This window comes from Lepisosteus platostomus, chromosome 25 (assembly GCF_059453375.1).
Source record: "Lepisosteus platostomus isolate fLepPlt1 chromosome 25, fLepPlt1.hap1, whole genome shotgun sequence".
Taxonomy (NCBI): Eukaryota; Metazoa; Chordata; class Actinopteri; order Semionotiformes; family Lepisosteidae; genus Lepisosteus; species Lepisosteus platostomus.
This window is the reverse complement of record NC_142635.1, coordinates 13,353,633-13,371,398: the sequence shown is the minus strand read 5'-3', so window position 1 is coordinate 13,371,398 and position 17,766 is coordinate 13,353,633. Positions and strand designations below refer to the sequence as shown.

General features: G+C 41.9%; 1 protein-coding gene and 1 long non-coding RNA gene across 3 annotated transcripts; one reads left to right on the top strand and one right to left on the bottom strand.

Annotated features, from left to right (window-relative positions):
- Window positions 1–507: 507 nt before the first annotated feature.
- Window positions 508–6,159, bottom strand: LOC148641157 (uncharacterized). Its single transcript, XR_015930229.1, has 7 exons — window positions 6,015–6,159; window positions 4,419–4,585; window positions 3,838–4,045; window positions 3,225–3,342; window positions 2,530–2,560; window positions 1,641–1,701; window positions 508–876 (listed from the first exon to the last, which is right to left on the bottom strand). It is a non-coding gene; the product is annotated as an uncharacterized LOC148641157 (long non-coding RNA).
- A 1,053-nt stretch (window positions 6,160–7,212) lies between these two features.
- Window positions 7,213–17,287, top strand: siae (sialic acid acetylesterase). 2 transcript variants are annotated; one of them, XM_088618945.1, is made up of 10 exons: window positions 7,213–7,354; window positions 9,401–9,562; window positions 10,411–10,577; window positions 11,096–11,234; window positions 11,340–11,523; window positions 13,334–13,434; window positions 14,002–14,135; window positions 14,247–14,401; window positions 15,562–15,745; window positions 16,888–17,287. In XM_088618945.1, exons 2-10 carry the CDS (start codon window positions 9,439–9,441, stop codon window positions 17,119–17,121), a joined length of 1,422 nt encoding a protein of 473 aa, XP_088475071.1. In that variant the 5' UTR covers window positions 7,213–7,354; window positions 9,401–9,438; the 3' UTR covers window positions 17,122–17,287. The 2 variants fall into 2 exon arrangements, with proteins under 2 accessions (XP_088475071.1, XP_088475070.1); XM_088618944.1 differs by lacking the exon at window positions 7,213–7,354 and adding an exon at window positions 8,599–8,909.
- The last annotated feature ends 479 nt before the right edge of the window (window positions 17,288–17,766 follow it).

Here is a 17,766-nt window from a genome sequence, read left to right as displayed (position 1 = left end):
AGGAGACTTAGAATTGTGAAACCAGCTGTGTTCTCCTTTGAGATACACAACCATGTGTGTTAGACAGTTGGTGTTTATTTAATGCATTTCCAAAGACTACCTTATTCTTCTGACAATTTAATCTCTTCAACTAATACATCTCCAAAACCCACTTACCATATTTTGAAGGTAGTTATTCTCTTTACCTTCTCATTCATGTTGCTCATCATTAATTTATTCAAAGAAAAATAACTCCTCTAACACCAAAAAACTGCTATGACACAGAGCAGTGCTTTCTCATGTTCCCAAACGACACAAGAAATCCCATGATGAAGAAGGTATGAATGTCAATATTTAAATTCTCCTCCTGAAATTTTAAAATCCACTTCAAAGCCACAGAAACTCCTCGAGTTATATAAATTTCCAAATGTATTGAATAAAATAATTGAAACAAGTAAGCCAAATAAGTTCAGGGTAATCTTATGCTTTACCTCCATAATATAATAATGAATGCTTTGAAGAACAAGGTTATTACTTTTTAAAGCACTTTATTTACCAAAAAAGTATTTTAATAAATTAAGAAATGTCACAGAAATAGCATTTAATACAAGTATTTGTTTACCTTTGAAATTGCCGAAAAGAACAAAGCAATAGTATTATTCAGTCCTTTTCCAAGAGAAAAGCCTTCACAGATTAGCTTCACAGTCATTGCACTAGAAGGATCAAGTTGGCTTCACAAACTTTTTCAGAGTCGTCTTTCTCAGAATGCCATCCAGTCCCACAGACCTCCCCGCTGAGTGACCTTCTCCCAGGACAGTGTGTCACACCCGCGGATTGGATGGCCATTCTGAGATCCACATCTCGGGGCTCGGTCCCAGGATGATCTTGCAGGATGAACTGTATACAACAATACGATTATCAGTTACCTTTCTTTCACTGCGGGATCATCTGCTTTTTAACTTGTTCCATCCATCCGTTTTCTATCCGCTTTATCCAAAACACGGTCCTGGGGGAGCCGGAGCCTATCCCAGAAAGCAATGGTCACAGGGCAGGACACACCCTGGGTGGGACGCCAGTACATCGTGGGGCACACACAGAGGCAGACACTCACACACTCACACCAGGGACAATTTTCCGAGAAGAATCAAACCTACAGTATGTTTTTGGACTCTGGGAGGAAACCAGAGCACCCGGAAGAAATCCACACCAACACGGAGAGAACATACAAACTCCAGATAGCAAACAAACAAACAGATAGCACCCTAAGGGCCCCGGTTCTCTGAGGCAGTAATGCCAACGAGTGTACCACAGTGCCACCCCCTTCAGCTTGTTGTCCATATAAATGATTTAAGGAGTTTTAGTTGATCCAGTACTCCAATGCAGAATTCACAGATGCAGGAGCCGCTGTAAACTCTTAAGTTTCTAAATAGTGATTTTACCCCAGAAAAAAACAAGATGAGATTAGATCCAATCTTCCACCCTCCTGCCACTTTTAATATTAAAACCCTGTTACTTTGTTTCAGATTTTGTACAACCGTCTTGCTTCTACACACTGAAAGCCTGTCATTTACTCCGGCCCTAGAGGTCTGTGTCTTGCTCAAAACTTTGAGGTGTCTGTGGCCTGAACTCACTAAGAGAACAACACCTGAATGACAACTTACCTGGCATTTTCTTTTATTTGAGTCTTCTTTGCATATCCACTGACTCATAAACTTCATTCTCCTTTAAAAGAACAAAAAAAGAAGCTGATTCCTTAAAAAGCCAATAGACTGTTCTGCACATACTGATTCAACATTAAGAGCTCTCTTTAACACAAGCGAGCATTCCTTTCCTACCATTATGAATAATACATTAAAATAATATCTGTAGGTGTTTGTGATTACTGGACCACCAATAAAAGCCCTGCTAATTCTTGTTTCCTTTGTAATGAGATGTTTAAATTTAAAGACACACACATCCACCAAATGGCTTGTACAAAAATAGTTGTGTAGTAATGCAAAACCAAAATCCATACATATCCATCCAATGCAACATAAAACGTACAATCATGTGACCTGCAAGATACCATCAGAAAAACCACAGTGTTCCCTTCACACACATCCTTCACAAACAAGAAGAGAATAAAAACATTTCAGACTGCGTAAATGAGTAGATTGTCTCAGTCAGAGGAATCCTGTTCAAGATTATCCCTCTTCTTAAACAAATGGGGGGGTGTTGACTTTTAATTTGATCGTTACATACAGTATTACAAAGATATTGTTATCTTATCTGTTATCTCTATTATCTGTTATCTCTATTGCTACAGGCTGTTTTGGATGACAATGTTACTACAAAATAACAAAAGAGAATTTTACCAAATTCACTGAAATAAAATAATTTAAACAATACTTGTACAGAAAGCTATGGAATGCTCGATTGTTGCAAAACTCTACCTGAAAAGCCAAAACGATGTCCAGCGCTCTGTCTTAAACAATATGAAAAGCTTTGATAGGGCTTATGAAGTAATGAAACTAAATCTAATAAAGGCCTTACTGAATATAAAAAACTCACCTTTAAGACCGAAGAAGAGCCCTCTACCTTTCTAAAAGCAGAAGAATTTTAGAAATGTTATCTGGAGAGGAAGTGTTATATATTTTATGTTTTACATTCATTTCATTTTTAAAGCTGTGATCTGATTGCTGTCGCCAATAGAAATCTTAAGCCCTCCATGAGATTTTTCGAATCCAAAAACACATTGCACACTAGAACATCTTCCTAGGATTGTTCTCCTTGTGATTCAGAAATTGCAGAAGACCCTTTAAGAAATGTAGATACCAAATGTGCTTTTTAAAAAATAATCAGAGCACATCAATTACTTGACCTTAGTAATGGCTCTCTGCACATGCGTATGAAAACAGTAAGGGTTATAACACTTCAAAATAAACACAGACACAATAAATACAATTTGACTAATGAAGGAGCAAACTACTATTGTGAAGGAGATCCGAGGTAACACTTTTAGCATGTATCAGCACTGCTGTTTATACTGCTGGCAGATATGAATCAAATCTTTGTGACTATTAGACAAACAGGAGTTATTTAGAGACCTTTTGAAAGAAATGTTGTATTTAAGAGTGGTTGTCAACTGACATACTGCTTTCACTGTTGAATTATGAAGTAAGAGACAATGGAAGAATGAGCAGGACAGACCGATTCTCATGAAGTTTTCATATTGGGGGCTTTTTAAGTACCGCAAACGTGTTTACCTCTCCTCAGAAGCACATTTTCTTCTGAAGCACCAAATCCCCAAAGGCACCAAGATGAGCAGCAACAGGAGAGGCACAGAAGTGAAAATATATTTGGAGGGGGCCTCCTCTGTCATTCCTGAGGAGACAGAACAGTTCCAGGAAACAGCAGACCCAAGGCTGTACCGAGACACAGCTGAGCAATTGAGTAAAAGCCATGTAAATTCTCCTTTAGGTGGAACTTTGGTGATGAAAGAAAACTACCTCCACAGAAATATGAATACCTCATTCCTTCCTTTTTCCTGTTTCAATTAAAAGAAAACAGCATAATTCTCATAGTGCAATGCAGCAAGGCTCTACAGTGCAGTCAGGATAATGTTAACTTTATTGTACACTTTCCTCAATCTGCAATAAGCCTCCTCCAGTTCGTTTGCCTCTGGAGCTACAGAGCGGAGATAAAATGACTCTCTGTGGAAGAATTCAACCCTATCCAGGCTTCAAGAGGGTAACATCAGCTGCTTTTGTTGTTGAAGACTCTTAGTGTGATATTGATAGTGTCTCTAATAAGGTCCGTTTTTTTAAAGTATGTCGCTAGCAGCAAGCCAGAGTTTTTAGATTCAATCAAATCACTTACTCTGATCTTCTAAAACTGTCATGTTGATGGTTGTCTTCTGAATAAAAGGGACTTTCTTCACCTGGCATTGATAAAGTCCAGAGTCTTCTGTTCTCAGGGAGATAATCTTTACAGAAGCATCTCCAGTAGTTTGATTATCACTTGAGAAAGATATTCTGGTGCTGAAAGACGGGACCAGTTTAAAAACTTGGTTTCCTGAAAACCAGATCTACGATTCAAAACAAAATTTCAGTTACATTAACGGTAAAGTGATTTCAAAGCAACAGAAATGTATGCAAGTATCAAAGTGACAGTCAATTTAATATTAGGCTACAATATAAGTTTAGTATATATATATACTGAATACCGAGGGAATCTTCTATAGAGTGCTTGCCGTCTCAGGTTACATAACATATGAATGAAGATACAGTATTTGAGAGATTCTAGAAATATTTAAATACGACACCTATATTTATTCTGTTCACCAATATGAATTAAGCTGTTTAAAGACAAGATCTGTTTAATTAAAGCAAACAGACATGCATCAGACAGAAATATTACTCCTTTTCACAAATTTACTGAGGAATTGTTGAGAATATTACCACTGGATCACTGATGTTCTCTGTGTTTCTGACAGTCCACTCAATGTCCAGATTTCCTGTCCTGTTGTTAAGAGCTGTCAGGTTGTAGAGACAACGCAGGACAGCGGTCCCACCAGCTCTCCCCTCAATGTTCAGGAGACTCCCACGCCCAGCTGCCTGGAGGAGTCCTGCAACCAGAGCAAGAGACAATTCCCAAGTAAACACAGCAGCAGTATGAGAACAATGAGAGTAAAGGGCCGAGCAGAGAACTGTCAAGGTGTGAGCAGGCTGACAGCTGTAAAGAGAAACGTGGTTCCAAACCTCTTTAAAGACCTGGACCTGTCCACGGGTTCTAACTACAGGACTTCAAAATTGGTAAAAGCTTAATGATGCTTGTGTGTTAATTAAAAAAGATTGTAAATGAGATGATGAAAGTGAGTTAACAGGAAATTTGAAATGTATCCCTGAGGCTAGTTTAACCCAACTCACCTAAATCTAATCTTATTTATGATGGTGGTCTTATGACAATGGACTTGTCAATTGTGAGTGTATCTATCACAATTGGTCTGTGTTTTCTATTTGTCTCGTGTTCTGTGCCCTACTGAACCCATGCAAAGCACTTGCCATGAAAGAGGCTTTATGTAAAACCAAATCAAATGGATTTCCAGAAGAATGGAGATTAAGAGTAATTCAAAGCTTGGTACAGTATTTTTATGACAAACGTGTCAGCTGTAGGTGATGTTCACCAATTAATTCTTGAGAAATTATCACACAAGAAAACAATTGTGGATTTAAGAAATACTGAATTTCAAAAATATACTGTTATGTTAACTTTTGGATTAATGTAATATTTTCAACATTTTGAATTAATGTAAAATATATCATTTTTATATTTAAAACGCAAACTGCACAGCCTGAAAACAGTATGTGTATTATGCAACTGTGGATTAACAACACTGCAACAACTTTTTAACTGTGGGTTCAATAGACTCTGGAATTCTTTTATGGTGTTAGAGGAAAAAGATATCATTTTGTACACTACAGATGCAAAGTGTTCAAAGTGTACTTTTGCTAGCACTACTGATGCATATCAGTATGTATATATACTGAATATGACACAAACGTATTCCCGAAGAATAATGAGCCTCAAGTTTAAAAAAAGATTTCACAGGTGAGTAATTCCTGATACCACAGAAAACAGAGGGTTTGAAATGTCTTCAAGGCAAAGAAGCCATTTGAACTGACCTAAATCTCCATCACTTGTCAGTAAAACTGGATCCCAGAACAATTTTTGAACATTACTGTTAATCAGACGTTAAACACAAACTCATTCTGAAGGCAAACACAATATCTGAAATTCAGTGAGAAGCTTTTTTCCCCAAGGCATATTTTATTTTCTCTTAAGTGTGTCACATTTACTTGAAATGTCAGGATATTGCTTTATATATGAAAATGGCTCCAAAGGTTAAAAAGTGAAAGATGGCCACTCAGCCCAAAGAAATGATGTATAAAAACAACAGAACCAGCAGCTGCAGTGCTAATAAACATTTTTAACGCTATTCTCCAAAACTAACAGTCCTGAAAAGAGCAGTCCCTATAATTCAAAACGTCTCTTACCGTTTAATAAGCAAAGGAACAGTGACAAATACATTCCCAGAGCCATGCATGAGATATTAAAAAAAATGTCCCCTTCAGCTTCTGCTTTGAGATTTTATGTACTGTAAGTGTACTTGTGCAAATTTCCTGTGAGAGGAAAGAGAGGGTGGAGTTAGCCTTTTAAAAATCTAGAAAGCCTTTTTATGGTTGGCTTAAAGCCTGTCAACTTGAAAAAGATGACTTCGCACACCTTCACAAAAGTATGGAACCATAGATGGGGTTTTTTTCACAGCAATAAACTGAAAGTAAAAACTCTTTCTAATACACAGTGTGCCTGTGGGTGTGACTCCAGTTTGGCTAAGGTGCTGGCCTTGTCACAGATGATCGTGTTGGAGAGAACAGCCACTAGCCGTGATTAATAACAATTTACTTGAATCTTGGAGAAGTTGTGGTTTGGCTAAGCCATAAACAAAGGCAACATGAGCTCTGTTTCTCCTCCCCATCTCCACTTTCTCAGTAGTTCTTTGACTCTTTCCAGCCAGTGGAAAAAAGAACTTCATTTGCACGGCCATGTGGCTAATTCCCCGATATACACAGAAGTCCTTCCTCCCCAGATTCCATAATACTGCAGCATTTGTCATACCACTGGAAACTATTGAAATGCCATGCAATCTAGAGCAGGGGTTACCAAGCCTCATCCTGGAGAACCCAGATCCAGATCATCTTAGAAATCACCTGTTTCTAAAGATCAGGACCACTCATGCGTTAATGATTAATTAAGGGAATAATCTGATCCATTAAGAGAGCTCTGATCCTTGTGTGTTGAAGGGTACTCTGATTGTGGGCTGAAATAATCTTTAAATTATCTTGTCTAACAAATAATCTGCTTAATTGACCACCAAAAATTGCTCCATGTTTTTAGAAGTAAGTCATTTAATGGTGACGTTGCACTACGTTTTTTTTATATTGAGTGCTGAAAAAAAAGACTCCACATATCTGACTTCTGGTGGTACCTAGAAGCAGGATTTCTCGCCTCTGACCACAATATGGTCACGAACACGTCATTAGAGGTGATACTTGTAAACAGGAAAAGAAATAGCTGTAACATTTGCAATCATATCTATTTATAGGGAGAGTAATTTGAAGCACAAGTGTACCTGAGTACTGAATCCAACCGCACTGTGTTTTAAATGTGTTTGTGTACTAATGGTGTGATTTTAATGCATCTCGGTATATTTATTTTCCAGACGGACATTCTGATGCATTTTCTGATTATTTGTAGTTTTCTACATCGTTGCAGCTGTTTTTTTCTCAGGCTGTGAGCGTGTATCAGAACGGAGATTTATACACTCCGAATACAGGTCTGCTACCCGACTGTTTTCTAATAAGTGAAAATGAATTATTATTATTTTAAGTTTTAACTTTATTTTTATTAGAAAAACATCGTAACTCGTTTTGCGCGCTCGCTCTCTCTCTCGTATGTGTGTAACAGATAAAACCAGTCATGCCTGCATGATTTTTTTTAATAGCGCTGTTTTTTTTTAGTAGGCCAATATCAGCCCTTCCCCACTTTCAAAATTAGTACAGATTTATAAAATACCAGTTTTTCTCAGCGCATAGCAGCCGAGCAAAGCGTTGTAAAACCGCGTCTGTGAGAACACGTCTCCGTGTGGGCATGTGTCTACTCGCTCTGAGAGGAAAAGAGAGTGACCGATTTCGGGTTCGGGTTTCAGATTTGGCAGTACCATTCGGGCTCGGTCGGGTCTCAAGGTCTCCGGTACGGACGGGTTCGGGCTTGTGTACCGAGTAGCTGAGTGATGTACCTTTCAAAGGGAATCTTTCCGTAAGGATTAAAACAACAACAGCGCTACACAGTGGCGTCGGATTATAATGGGGGGGAATGAAAAGTTTTCCCATTATAAAAGTTGAGCTTTAAAATAGTTTTCAGAACAGAACATCTTAAAACGTGTTGGTAGGTAAAGATAGCATATTTAACCTTATCCTGCCTCTTTGATCGTTATCATTTGACCTACAGTGAGCAAGGTTTATTAGGCAATTGGCCTTTCTACATCAAATATGTGTAATTGCCGATATATTGAAATGTTTTACCGTAAGACTTATGAAATTGTCTCCAGAAGGCTCACAATACGTTAAAAGCGCAAACGCTGTAAAACAAAACATACAACCTCTGAGTTTAGTGTACGCTTTGCTTCCATTTCTTTATTTAAACCCATTATAACAGCAATAAATCACACCGTCGAAGAAATGTTTTTGAAAAGATCATTTATTAGTGAACTGGCATTACCGATTAGGCAAACAAAGGTTGTTCAAGTTCATTCACAAGGATAAAAAAAAGATAAAACGATAACGCCAACATACAAATCAGTGGGCGAGCAGCCTATCTCAAAGGAAATAACGCCAGTGATACAGTGCTTCTGAATACAGTGTGACGTTAGCCGTAAATTGTGTAACATCCGACTGAGAAACATGGTAAAGCGCTTATTTTTCCAAACAAATACTGCATGCAAACGGAAATATCTTTTTTTTCCCTTTGGTGAACGGGCACAGAATACTTGGTCCCCAGTAAAACATGAACAGCATTACTTTGGGTTCCTAGACAAACTAAAAGTGAACAGAAAACTCCATTCCCCCTTCTTAAAAACAACCACCGCCCAAATTAAATGATCGACGCCCTCTAATTGAGGTTGCGATACCTTCCAGAAATCAGACGCGCACAATTTACCAAGCATAGGAAAACTAGGTGTGCTGTTTAGATCTTAAAAGCGGGGAATGAGGCATGTGATCAGCCTGTATTGTGCAGCAATACTTTCTCTTCCTGGACTGCATGCACGATGACTTTGAATCGCTTGCGAACGCTGTGGCTACTCTGTTGTGTAGCTAATTTGTATGGATTCCGTAAGTAACGAAGCTTTGCAGTCGGGCTTGCTTTTGTTAGCTTACCGGAGAATACCATATAGCCATTTAATACCTACTGCTTAACCGTGGGCAGTGGCTGTTTTTTCTTTCGTAAGCCTACTGTTGGGTGTGAATGGTTTCCCGATGAAGTTAAAAGAGCTAACGCGTTCTCTTGTGAGTGACTGCGAAGTGCACACTTAAAAAAAATAATCCATAGGTCTTTTAGGGCAGCTTGTTCCACAAAAGATTTGGCTTGAATGCGATTGGTCTGGATCACAAACAGAACTAGATTAAGATGAAGTATCACTTGTCAAATTGCTGTTTGCCCCCACTCTCTACAGCTCTGAAAGCACTGCACTAACTCCGGACTCTGATCGGCTGTTGCTGGAGAAAAACAGAAGCGGGGACATTGGTGGCTGTCTGCGTTTATTCGTTTTAATGCTCGTTTCTATCTTCCTTATAAACCGGGTGATGTTCTTGCTCTGTTGCAGAACAAGAATTCCGCTTTGCCTCTTACTACGGGGATCACATGGTTCTCCAGAAGGCACCGCAGCGAGCGGTGGTCTGGGGATACGGCGAAGATGCAGCTGAAGTTACCGTCACTGTGGTGGGAGAGCGGGAGAAGGTCTCACACACTGTGAATGTGGACAAAGGTCGGCAAACCCACCCCTCAAGCTCATAACCATTAAGTTCAATTTCAGAGGCTCATGGCATTCTTTTTTTAGACAACTTGAAACTTGCCCATTCTTTTCCTTGATCTGGAAAATCTGGTAGGAGCCCGTGTCTAGGAGGCACTTCACACTTGAAGGAGACTGGCTACCTTTGGGGAGGGGTGTTGCACGCCCTACGGGGCTAAGCTTCTTCTTAAAGGGGAACCGCAGGTGAGGAAGAATCAGCATTGATGAGTGCATTTCAAACTCAAGTGGACACAGTAACTTGTAAAAACCTCCAGGTGACATCCCAAAATATCTGGGATTTCCAAGTATGCACAGCACCCTGTTCTGCGAGTCAGAACAAGGCAACAAAACGTCCGGTGATGTTTTGCGGCCCTGGGAAATTGTAAGCAAACAGGCTTGTGAATACATCTGGTTTTGAAGCCAGTAGAAAAATTGCTCTCGCCTTCAAGACGGTTTCTGCCGAGAAATACTATTAACTCGTCAGCTGTGCGTGCAGACCACGTAGGAACATTTCTGCGATGAAACATCTGCCACACAGCCTGTACTTATGCGCTCATACATCTCATTAGTCATTCCCTGACTAGCGAGCAGGAAGGGCCGCATCACATTACAGTTGGCGTGGGCTCGGGCACGTGCCGAGACCAGGGGTGTGTGACAACATGATGACTTACGCCACTTTCACAAAGTTCACGATAAGGAATTTGTCCATTTTTTTCATCAATGGATTTCTTTTGTTGCCGAGATTTAACAACCCATCTGAGAGATCGGGACTGCGGTTCTCCTTTTAAGGGGTCTTGAGAAGTTCACCCTCCTTACTCCCACAGGCATCTGGAGGGTGACTCTGGACCCAGTGAATCCTGGAGGGCCCTTCGTCCTGAGTGCTGTCCAGCAGAGCCGACTGGCTACCACAGTCCGCAACCTGAGCGACGTCCTCTTCGGGGACGTGTGGCTCTGCGGGGGACAGAGCAACATGGAGATGACCCTGTCCCAGGTGCGAGGCTGCAGTCTGTCTGAGGGAGTAAGCAGGCAGACGCACCAAACAGGGGATCGCTCACCGAAAGAATATTCTGAATATAATTAACAGTGCTGTTTGTGTGTCATCTCCTTGAGGTTCTTTGGGCTAGCACGCACAGCCCCTAAAAGGACTGACTTGTTCAGCATATTTGACCACTGCGTTTTTGTTCAGTTCTTAGGAAGCCAGTGGGGACACGTTCATTTTAACTCCTGCAACCTGAGAATGCTTAGCATGACGAAACGGTACACCCGCAACCTCCTTCAAGTAACAGCGAAGAGGAGTCGAAAGCTTTTTTCCCCCACTAATGTGTAGAGCCAAGTGTAGTTATGTGTCTGGGTAACTCCCATTTATACAAGGTCATAGATGCAGAATTCACAACAGTTTCTGCAGTTTCTCAGAGCAGGCCACGGGATATTTTAAGCGGGTAGAACTGAGCGAATTGGGTTTGTGATAGTTGGTGGGGCTCCCCAGTGCTGACGTCTCCTGTTGCCCAGGTGATGAACGCCACTGAAGAGCTATCCCAGGCTGCAAAGTTCCCCAGGGTACGTGTCTTCTCTGTGGCTCTGGAGAAAAGCGATGTGAAGCTAACCGACTTGGCCGGAGTAGAGCTGCCCTGGTCTGTCCCTTCTGCAGGTAACCAGGCTTTATTTTTAAAAAAATGCCGCCGCTGGTGTCTCGTATTCTGGCAGGCTGTCGGAGACAAGCTTTTTTGCGTTTGTGTTTTGTCACCGATGGCAGAGGTCCTGGGCGCAGGGATTTTCACCCACTTCTCCGCCGTCTGCTGGCTGTTCGGACGCGACCTCTACAAGAGCCGGGGGGACCCCGTGGGCCTGGTGGAGTCGTGCTGGGGCGGCACCCCCGTGGAGGCGTGGTCCTCGAGGAGGGCGCTGAAGCACTGTGGCCTGGCCGACGCGCCGAGCAGGTGAGCCCCCCGAGGGTCTTCGCAGCGGTGACCGAGACTGCTCACCACTGCTGGCAGCTCACTTAGAAAACATCCCAGAATGGAGTTTCCTGTGAGATAGCTGAGGTTTCCCGGGTCTGGCTTAACAGATTCTGGTATCCCGACCCTCTGGGATCTCCTTGCTTGGCCTCACATTCCAACACCGGGATCCGGCCTTTAATGTCTTTTGTTTTCTACTGTCTGGATGGAACTGGGAGGAAGGAGCACGGCTGATAGCGTTATAAAAACATTCTGACAAGTGGTAGCTCAGTTAGAAGTCTATTTTCAACTAAATTGAAAACAATGACTGAGAACGTAGGTCTTCAGCCTTAAAGGGCAGTGCGGTGGCCAAGGATCTGCGCCTGTGGCTGGAAGGTTGCCGGTTCGTATCCCGCAGCCGGCAGAGGAATCTGCCTGTCTGTGTGTCTCATGGAGAGCAAGTTGGGGTAGGCGAAAAAGACAAAATTCCCAATACAAGAAATTGTACATGGCCAGTAAAGTGATTTGATCTTATCTTAAAGGGGAACTGCAACTCTATTTTCGTGTTTCCGGGTTCGAAAGAACCAGCATCGATGAGTGCATTTCAGACCGCAACGAAAGTAAAATGTGCACCTTTCCGATTTATGTCACAAAGTTTCCAGGTATGCACAGCGCCATGTTGCTGTCATGGTCTGCGATTCAGACCGAGGCCACAAAACTTCCAGTGAGGTGAAGCTGCCCTATTACATTGTAAACAAGCAGGCTTGTGAATTTATCTTTTTTAAATCCATAGAAATATTGCTCTCGATTTCAAGATGGTTTTGCTGCTAAATATTAGATGTTAACTGTGCATGCAGACCACGTTAAAACATGATGTAGCAGGAAGGGCCATGTCGCGTCGCAAATTCGTGGGAACTCTCACTGTTGCCCGTGTCAAGACCAGCAGTTTGCAACAACAATGGTGACCAAACAGTACTTTGACAAAGTTCATTGTGCTTAACTCGAAGTTTGGGGGGAAAAAAAATTACTGAGATTTAATAACCAGTCTGAAAAATTGGGACTGCAGTTCCCCTTTAATTTATAGACTAAGACTGTTGAGGCATCTCTGATCTGTTATTCCACACAGGACCAAAGGCTGTGCTTAACAGTTGTTGTTGAGGTTCTTGGGACTACTAAGTAATCACCATCTTCAGACCGGCGTACTCTGCTCCGTGTATCTGTTGTTAAGGGCTCTGTGGAAAACCTGCTGTGATGGGCACAACAGCCAATAAAATGCACCACCCCTCCCACTGCAAATCCCTGCAAGCTGACAGCACTCCTGCAAGCACAGTTCACAGAGAGACTGGATGAGTCAGACTTGGCTATACTTCTTCTCTTTCCTTGGTCTTTTTCTGCAGTATATGAGAGCGACCTAGACGAGGCTCAATCAATTATGAAGCCACAGTTTCCTGTGCTATACGCCTGCTCACTGATTTGAAAAAAAAAAACCCAACGCATCTATAGCCATTCATGGTACAACAGGAGGGCTAGGGGGCTGTGTATGAAAGCAGCACGCGGGTCACCCAACACCACAGCTTAGGCACAGCGCTGCTAACAAATCTTTCATCTTCACGGTGTTCGACAAACCAGAAGGAGCCCGTGGCTACATGCAGGACTTTAGTTTTCGTGTCTGCAAATAAACTTGTTGCCCACAAATGCTGCCTCGCAAATCAGAAAACGTGACCGAGATGATGCCATTCTGCACCATCACATCTCGGCTGACAACACCCCATTTCCTTACACTTCAGCTCTGATGTGATCCATCTCTTGCCAGGCTGCAGGTGAAGGAGGGTCACTGGAAAAATACAGTGCTGTGGAATGCCATGATCCATCCCCTGCTCAACATGACCATCAGGGGAGCTATCTGGTATCAGGGTGAGAAACTGCAGTCACTGCTTTTCTTTCTCAGATCTTGGTCTTTGCACACTAAGAGATCACATCCCTGTCACCGATTTCACCAAGATTATTGGCACTAATCACCTCCATATTGTTCACCTCAAAAAGAACTTCAAATCTGTATGTCTTTTAAAAAAACTGTACTTGACTCGTCTAAGGCACCACAAACACTATATGACCTACAGTAACAGCTTGTAGTGGTATGTAACTGAAGAGAGTCCGAACTGAGTGAATCCGTGAGCTACAGTATGTATGTCCGTAAATATATTCATACACAAAAGCAAAGCAAAGGGCTAATTCAGGGTCATATACAATCTGCAGAAAAGTTACCATAATTTCAGTTTCCACATCCTCTTTTAGGACTTCGCTTTGAAACCCTGAGCCTATAGACTTGGTGCCTATCATTAAATAGTCTTTTAAAGAGGTGGATGTGTGCACTTTGTTGTACTTGGCTTAGCGGCCTTCTTGAAGAGCATTAAAGTCTGGACAGACCATTATCAGCTATGTGTTTCAAGGCAATGTGTTAACTCACTCGCCCGCTCACAGGTGAGGCAAATACAGAATACCATCAGGACCTGTACAACTGCACCTTCCCGGCAATGATTGATGACTGGAGACTGGCCTTTCACCAGGGCTCAGGAGGCCAAACTCCGGCAGATCTGCCCTTCGGATTCGTGCAGGTACAGTGCCTACCCCCCCCTCCACACCTGTGCGTTTAGACGACACTCGAGTCCACGCACCAGACCTTCTACGACTTCCTTAAAATAAAGCCCACATTGTGGTTTCCTCAGATCTCAACCTATATGAAAAAATCACAGAGCGATGCTTATCCTAACCTGAGATGGCAGCAGACAGCTGACTTTGGTTTTGCTCCTAACAAACGCATGAAGAATACTTTTATGGCTGTCAGTCTGGACTTGGGGGATGAGAGGTCGCCATGGGGCAGGTAGGACATCACCCCCATTTCACTGGTCAAAAAGAAGCTTAACTTTGTTTCCAGCTCTTCGATCATAGCAGGATTCAAAAGGAACTTCCAAAGGATTGGCCACCTGCGCCAATCTTTTCCCAACTCCCAACGGCAGGCGTTCCTTAAAAGGGAATCTGCAGTCCCAATTTCTCAGACCGGTTATTAAATCTTGGTAAGAAAATAAATTCATTGGCAGTCCGCAAAATTTCACCATGTTCCAAATTGAGCAGAAAATTGTGAACGTTGTGAAAATACTGTAAAGTCGCCATGGGGTCGCAAACCCCTGGTCTCGCCCCTTGGCGAGAGCAAGAGTTTGCAAAGCATTGCGACGTGATGCAGCCTTTCCTGCTCACTAGTCACTACAATGCGATGTACAGAGAGAATAAGTACAGATTGTGCAGCAGACATTTCAACCCTGAAGTGTTAACTCTACATGCAGATCAAGTTGGAACAAGTAGAGTAGTAGTTATCGGCAAAACGGTCTGGGAATCGAACGCAATATTTCTGTTGGATTAAGAGAGATGTTCTCAAAAGCCTGCTTGTTTACAATGTAATAGAGCCACTTCACATCACCGCAAGTGTTGTCTCATTCTGAAACGCAGAATATTGAGCTGCACATCCCTAGAAATTTGGCCTGTTTTGCGACTTGAATTGGAGGCTTTCCACATTGCTGTGTACATTTGACTTTCATCGTGGTTTAAGATTGACTCATCGATGCCGATTCTTTCTAACCCGGAAATATGAAAATAGCTTTGCAGTTCCCCTTTAATCTTATTTAGGCTCACTGTACATCCTTTCAGGAAGGAGCTGACTAAAGCACAAGTCTTAACCAGCTGGTTTAGACTTTTTCAAAACAACTTGCAGCACTGTGCTGGGGGATGTTCAGAAACTCCACTTGTCCATTGCGATTTATGTCCTGAAGACTTATTCGCACTGCCTGTCTTTTGCTTTTTCCAGCTATGACTGACTGTAATGTGAAAAATTACCACTTAAAAATTTCAAGTTGGCCCTTGTATCCCGGGGTCTGCCATCTGACTAGGAGCCACTTGTTACATCGATAGGTAGTAGTTCTTCAGGGCCACCGATGCTGACTTCTGTCCTGGTGGTGCAGCACTAACCACAGTGCTTGTATCTCTTAGTATCCACCCACGCTATAAACAGGATGTGGCTTACCGGCTGACACTGGGGGCGCGGGCTGTGGCCTACGGAGAAAAAGTGTCTTTCCAGGGTCCTTTCCCGCAGAAGATTTCTGTTCAAGCGGCTAACATCAGCATCATCTACTCCACAAACATCTCCGTCACGCTTCACAAGAGCATCTTTGAAGTAAGTTCATTTTTTTTCGTCTAAAAAGAGGAGGCACACTAGAATAAAGCCCTCAAAGCTCTATTCTAAGAAGTTCAAGGAGTTCAGTGTTCGTGTCAGCCAGTTTAATCTTTACCCTCACTTCTACTGTAGTTTACAACTTAAACCTTCAGGACTGAAGCTCTCACAGACCAGGATGAGACTATCTTGAGAATATGAGGCCAAATTTGCTAATTGTGTAAATAAGATAAGATTGTATTGTCCCCTGAGGGAAATTTGTTATGGACACCCAGCATTCCTGTACATTTAAATAGAATGCAAAAAGAGAAGAAAAACATTGCACATTACACTATTGCAAAAAAATAAGAAAAACCTTCTATTCTATTGCACATGTACAGTATAACACATAACAACATGTAACATTTATAACACATCACAAAATAGATTGCACTCAAGTGGGTTGTAAGAGTCAAAATTGTGTTTATCCTTGACATTTGCATTGACAGCTTTAATGGATAGTGGAACACAGGAATGTTTGTATCTGTTTGACCTACATCTGGGAACCCTAAAACGTTTGCCAGAAGGAAGAAGTTGATATTCAGAGCTGAGGATGTGGGAAGGATCTGATATAATTTTCCCTGCTTGTTTGATTATGGATTTTTCAAAGACTGTCTGCAGGGAGGGGTGCCATTTCACTCCCATGACCTTCAAAGCGGTCTGGAAGAGGCTGGTAATTTGCTATTTAAAATGAACTGATAGATTACCAAACCACACTGAAAAACCATATCCGATCATGCTCTCGATTACAGCACAGTAAAAGAGTAGCATTACATCCTGTCGAACCCCAAACACTCTTAGTCTTCGCAGACTTGTCATGCTGGCAGAATCTTTGCATGTTGTTTTGGTTCCTTATGGGGAAAAAGTGAAGATGTGTAACTGAATTTCACCAAAACAATGATCTGACTTATGCAAACTTGCACTATTAGTTTGCCTTTACTGATTTGTAATCCCTAAGTGATCCATGTTTTAATTGGGGTTTATAACCTAAGATCTGCACAAGTGATGCGAGTGTACCGCAACAGATTAAAAACCACATACTCTCATCCTTGACTTCAGGGCTGTCTGTTGACTTACCTTTGTGTTCTCTGTGCTGTGACCGACAGGTCTGCTGCTCCAGGCAGAGGGAAGTTGGCGATTCCAGCTCTTCGTGGCTCCCAGCACCAATCATTAAGGCCAACAGCGATTCTGTTGTACTGTCCACAGAAAACTGTAAATTGAAAGTTTCTGGCCTGCGTTACGCCTGGAAAGACTGGCCATGTGACTTCAAGGCTTGTCCAATCTACAGTGCTGATGGAGTCCTGCCCGCTCCCCCTTTTATTGTAGACAGTGGCCATTAGGTCAGAGCAAAGATAACATATTTGACCTCCTTGATGTCATTTTGCACAAACAAATCTTGCACAATGAATGCGTTCTACTAAAGCGTCGATTATTGCAATAATGCACATTGTGTCAAATTCAGGTGAAATTCAGAGTACTTAGAGAATAAAAAATTATGGCATTATGGCTCCATTTTCGTCACTCTACCTACCTCATTTAGAACCCAATCTATTGAAATGAAGTCATTGACACTTACACCCAGGATATTTATTAACTAATATATTAAACATTGTTCACTTACTGTACACAGAATCCATCTCCAATCTGTTCAAAAGTCATTTGCCTGGAAGTCTCATTTAACTACTGCTGATGAACACAGCCTTGAAGAAATCCACTCTGGCTTAAAAGTATGAAGCTGCACAAATGGCGCTGGAACTGCCTCTGTGGTTTGCTGACCACTGCCTGAGCACTGTACAAGTGCTCCCGTTTCACAGTCTGCAGTTTTAATGTTTTTAAATGGGGAAACACTTAAAAAGTAAAGCAAAGATAAGTGTTTAAAATAAAAACTGAAAAATGGAAAGCCATTTTGTCCTATTACTTGTTTATCAGCAGCAGTCCGTTAGAAGTTTTGTTTCCTAAATCAGAGAAAGACTGCAACAGAGCTA

Excerpts from the sequence above, each read along its gene's own strand:
- siae (XM_088618944.1), top strand. The coding sequence starts at position 8,846 with ATGACTTTGAATCGCTTGCGAACGCTGTGGCTACTCTGTTGTGTAGCT. Across the intron at positions 9,563-10,410 it reads CACTGTGAATGTGGACAAAG|GCATCTGGAGGGTGACTCTG; the intron begins GTCGGCAAACCC and ends TTACTCCCACAG. Across the intron at positions 10,578-11,095 it reads TGGAGATGACCCTGTCCCAG|GTGATGAACGCCACTGAAGA; the intron begins GTGCGAGGCTGC and ends CCTGTTGCCCAG.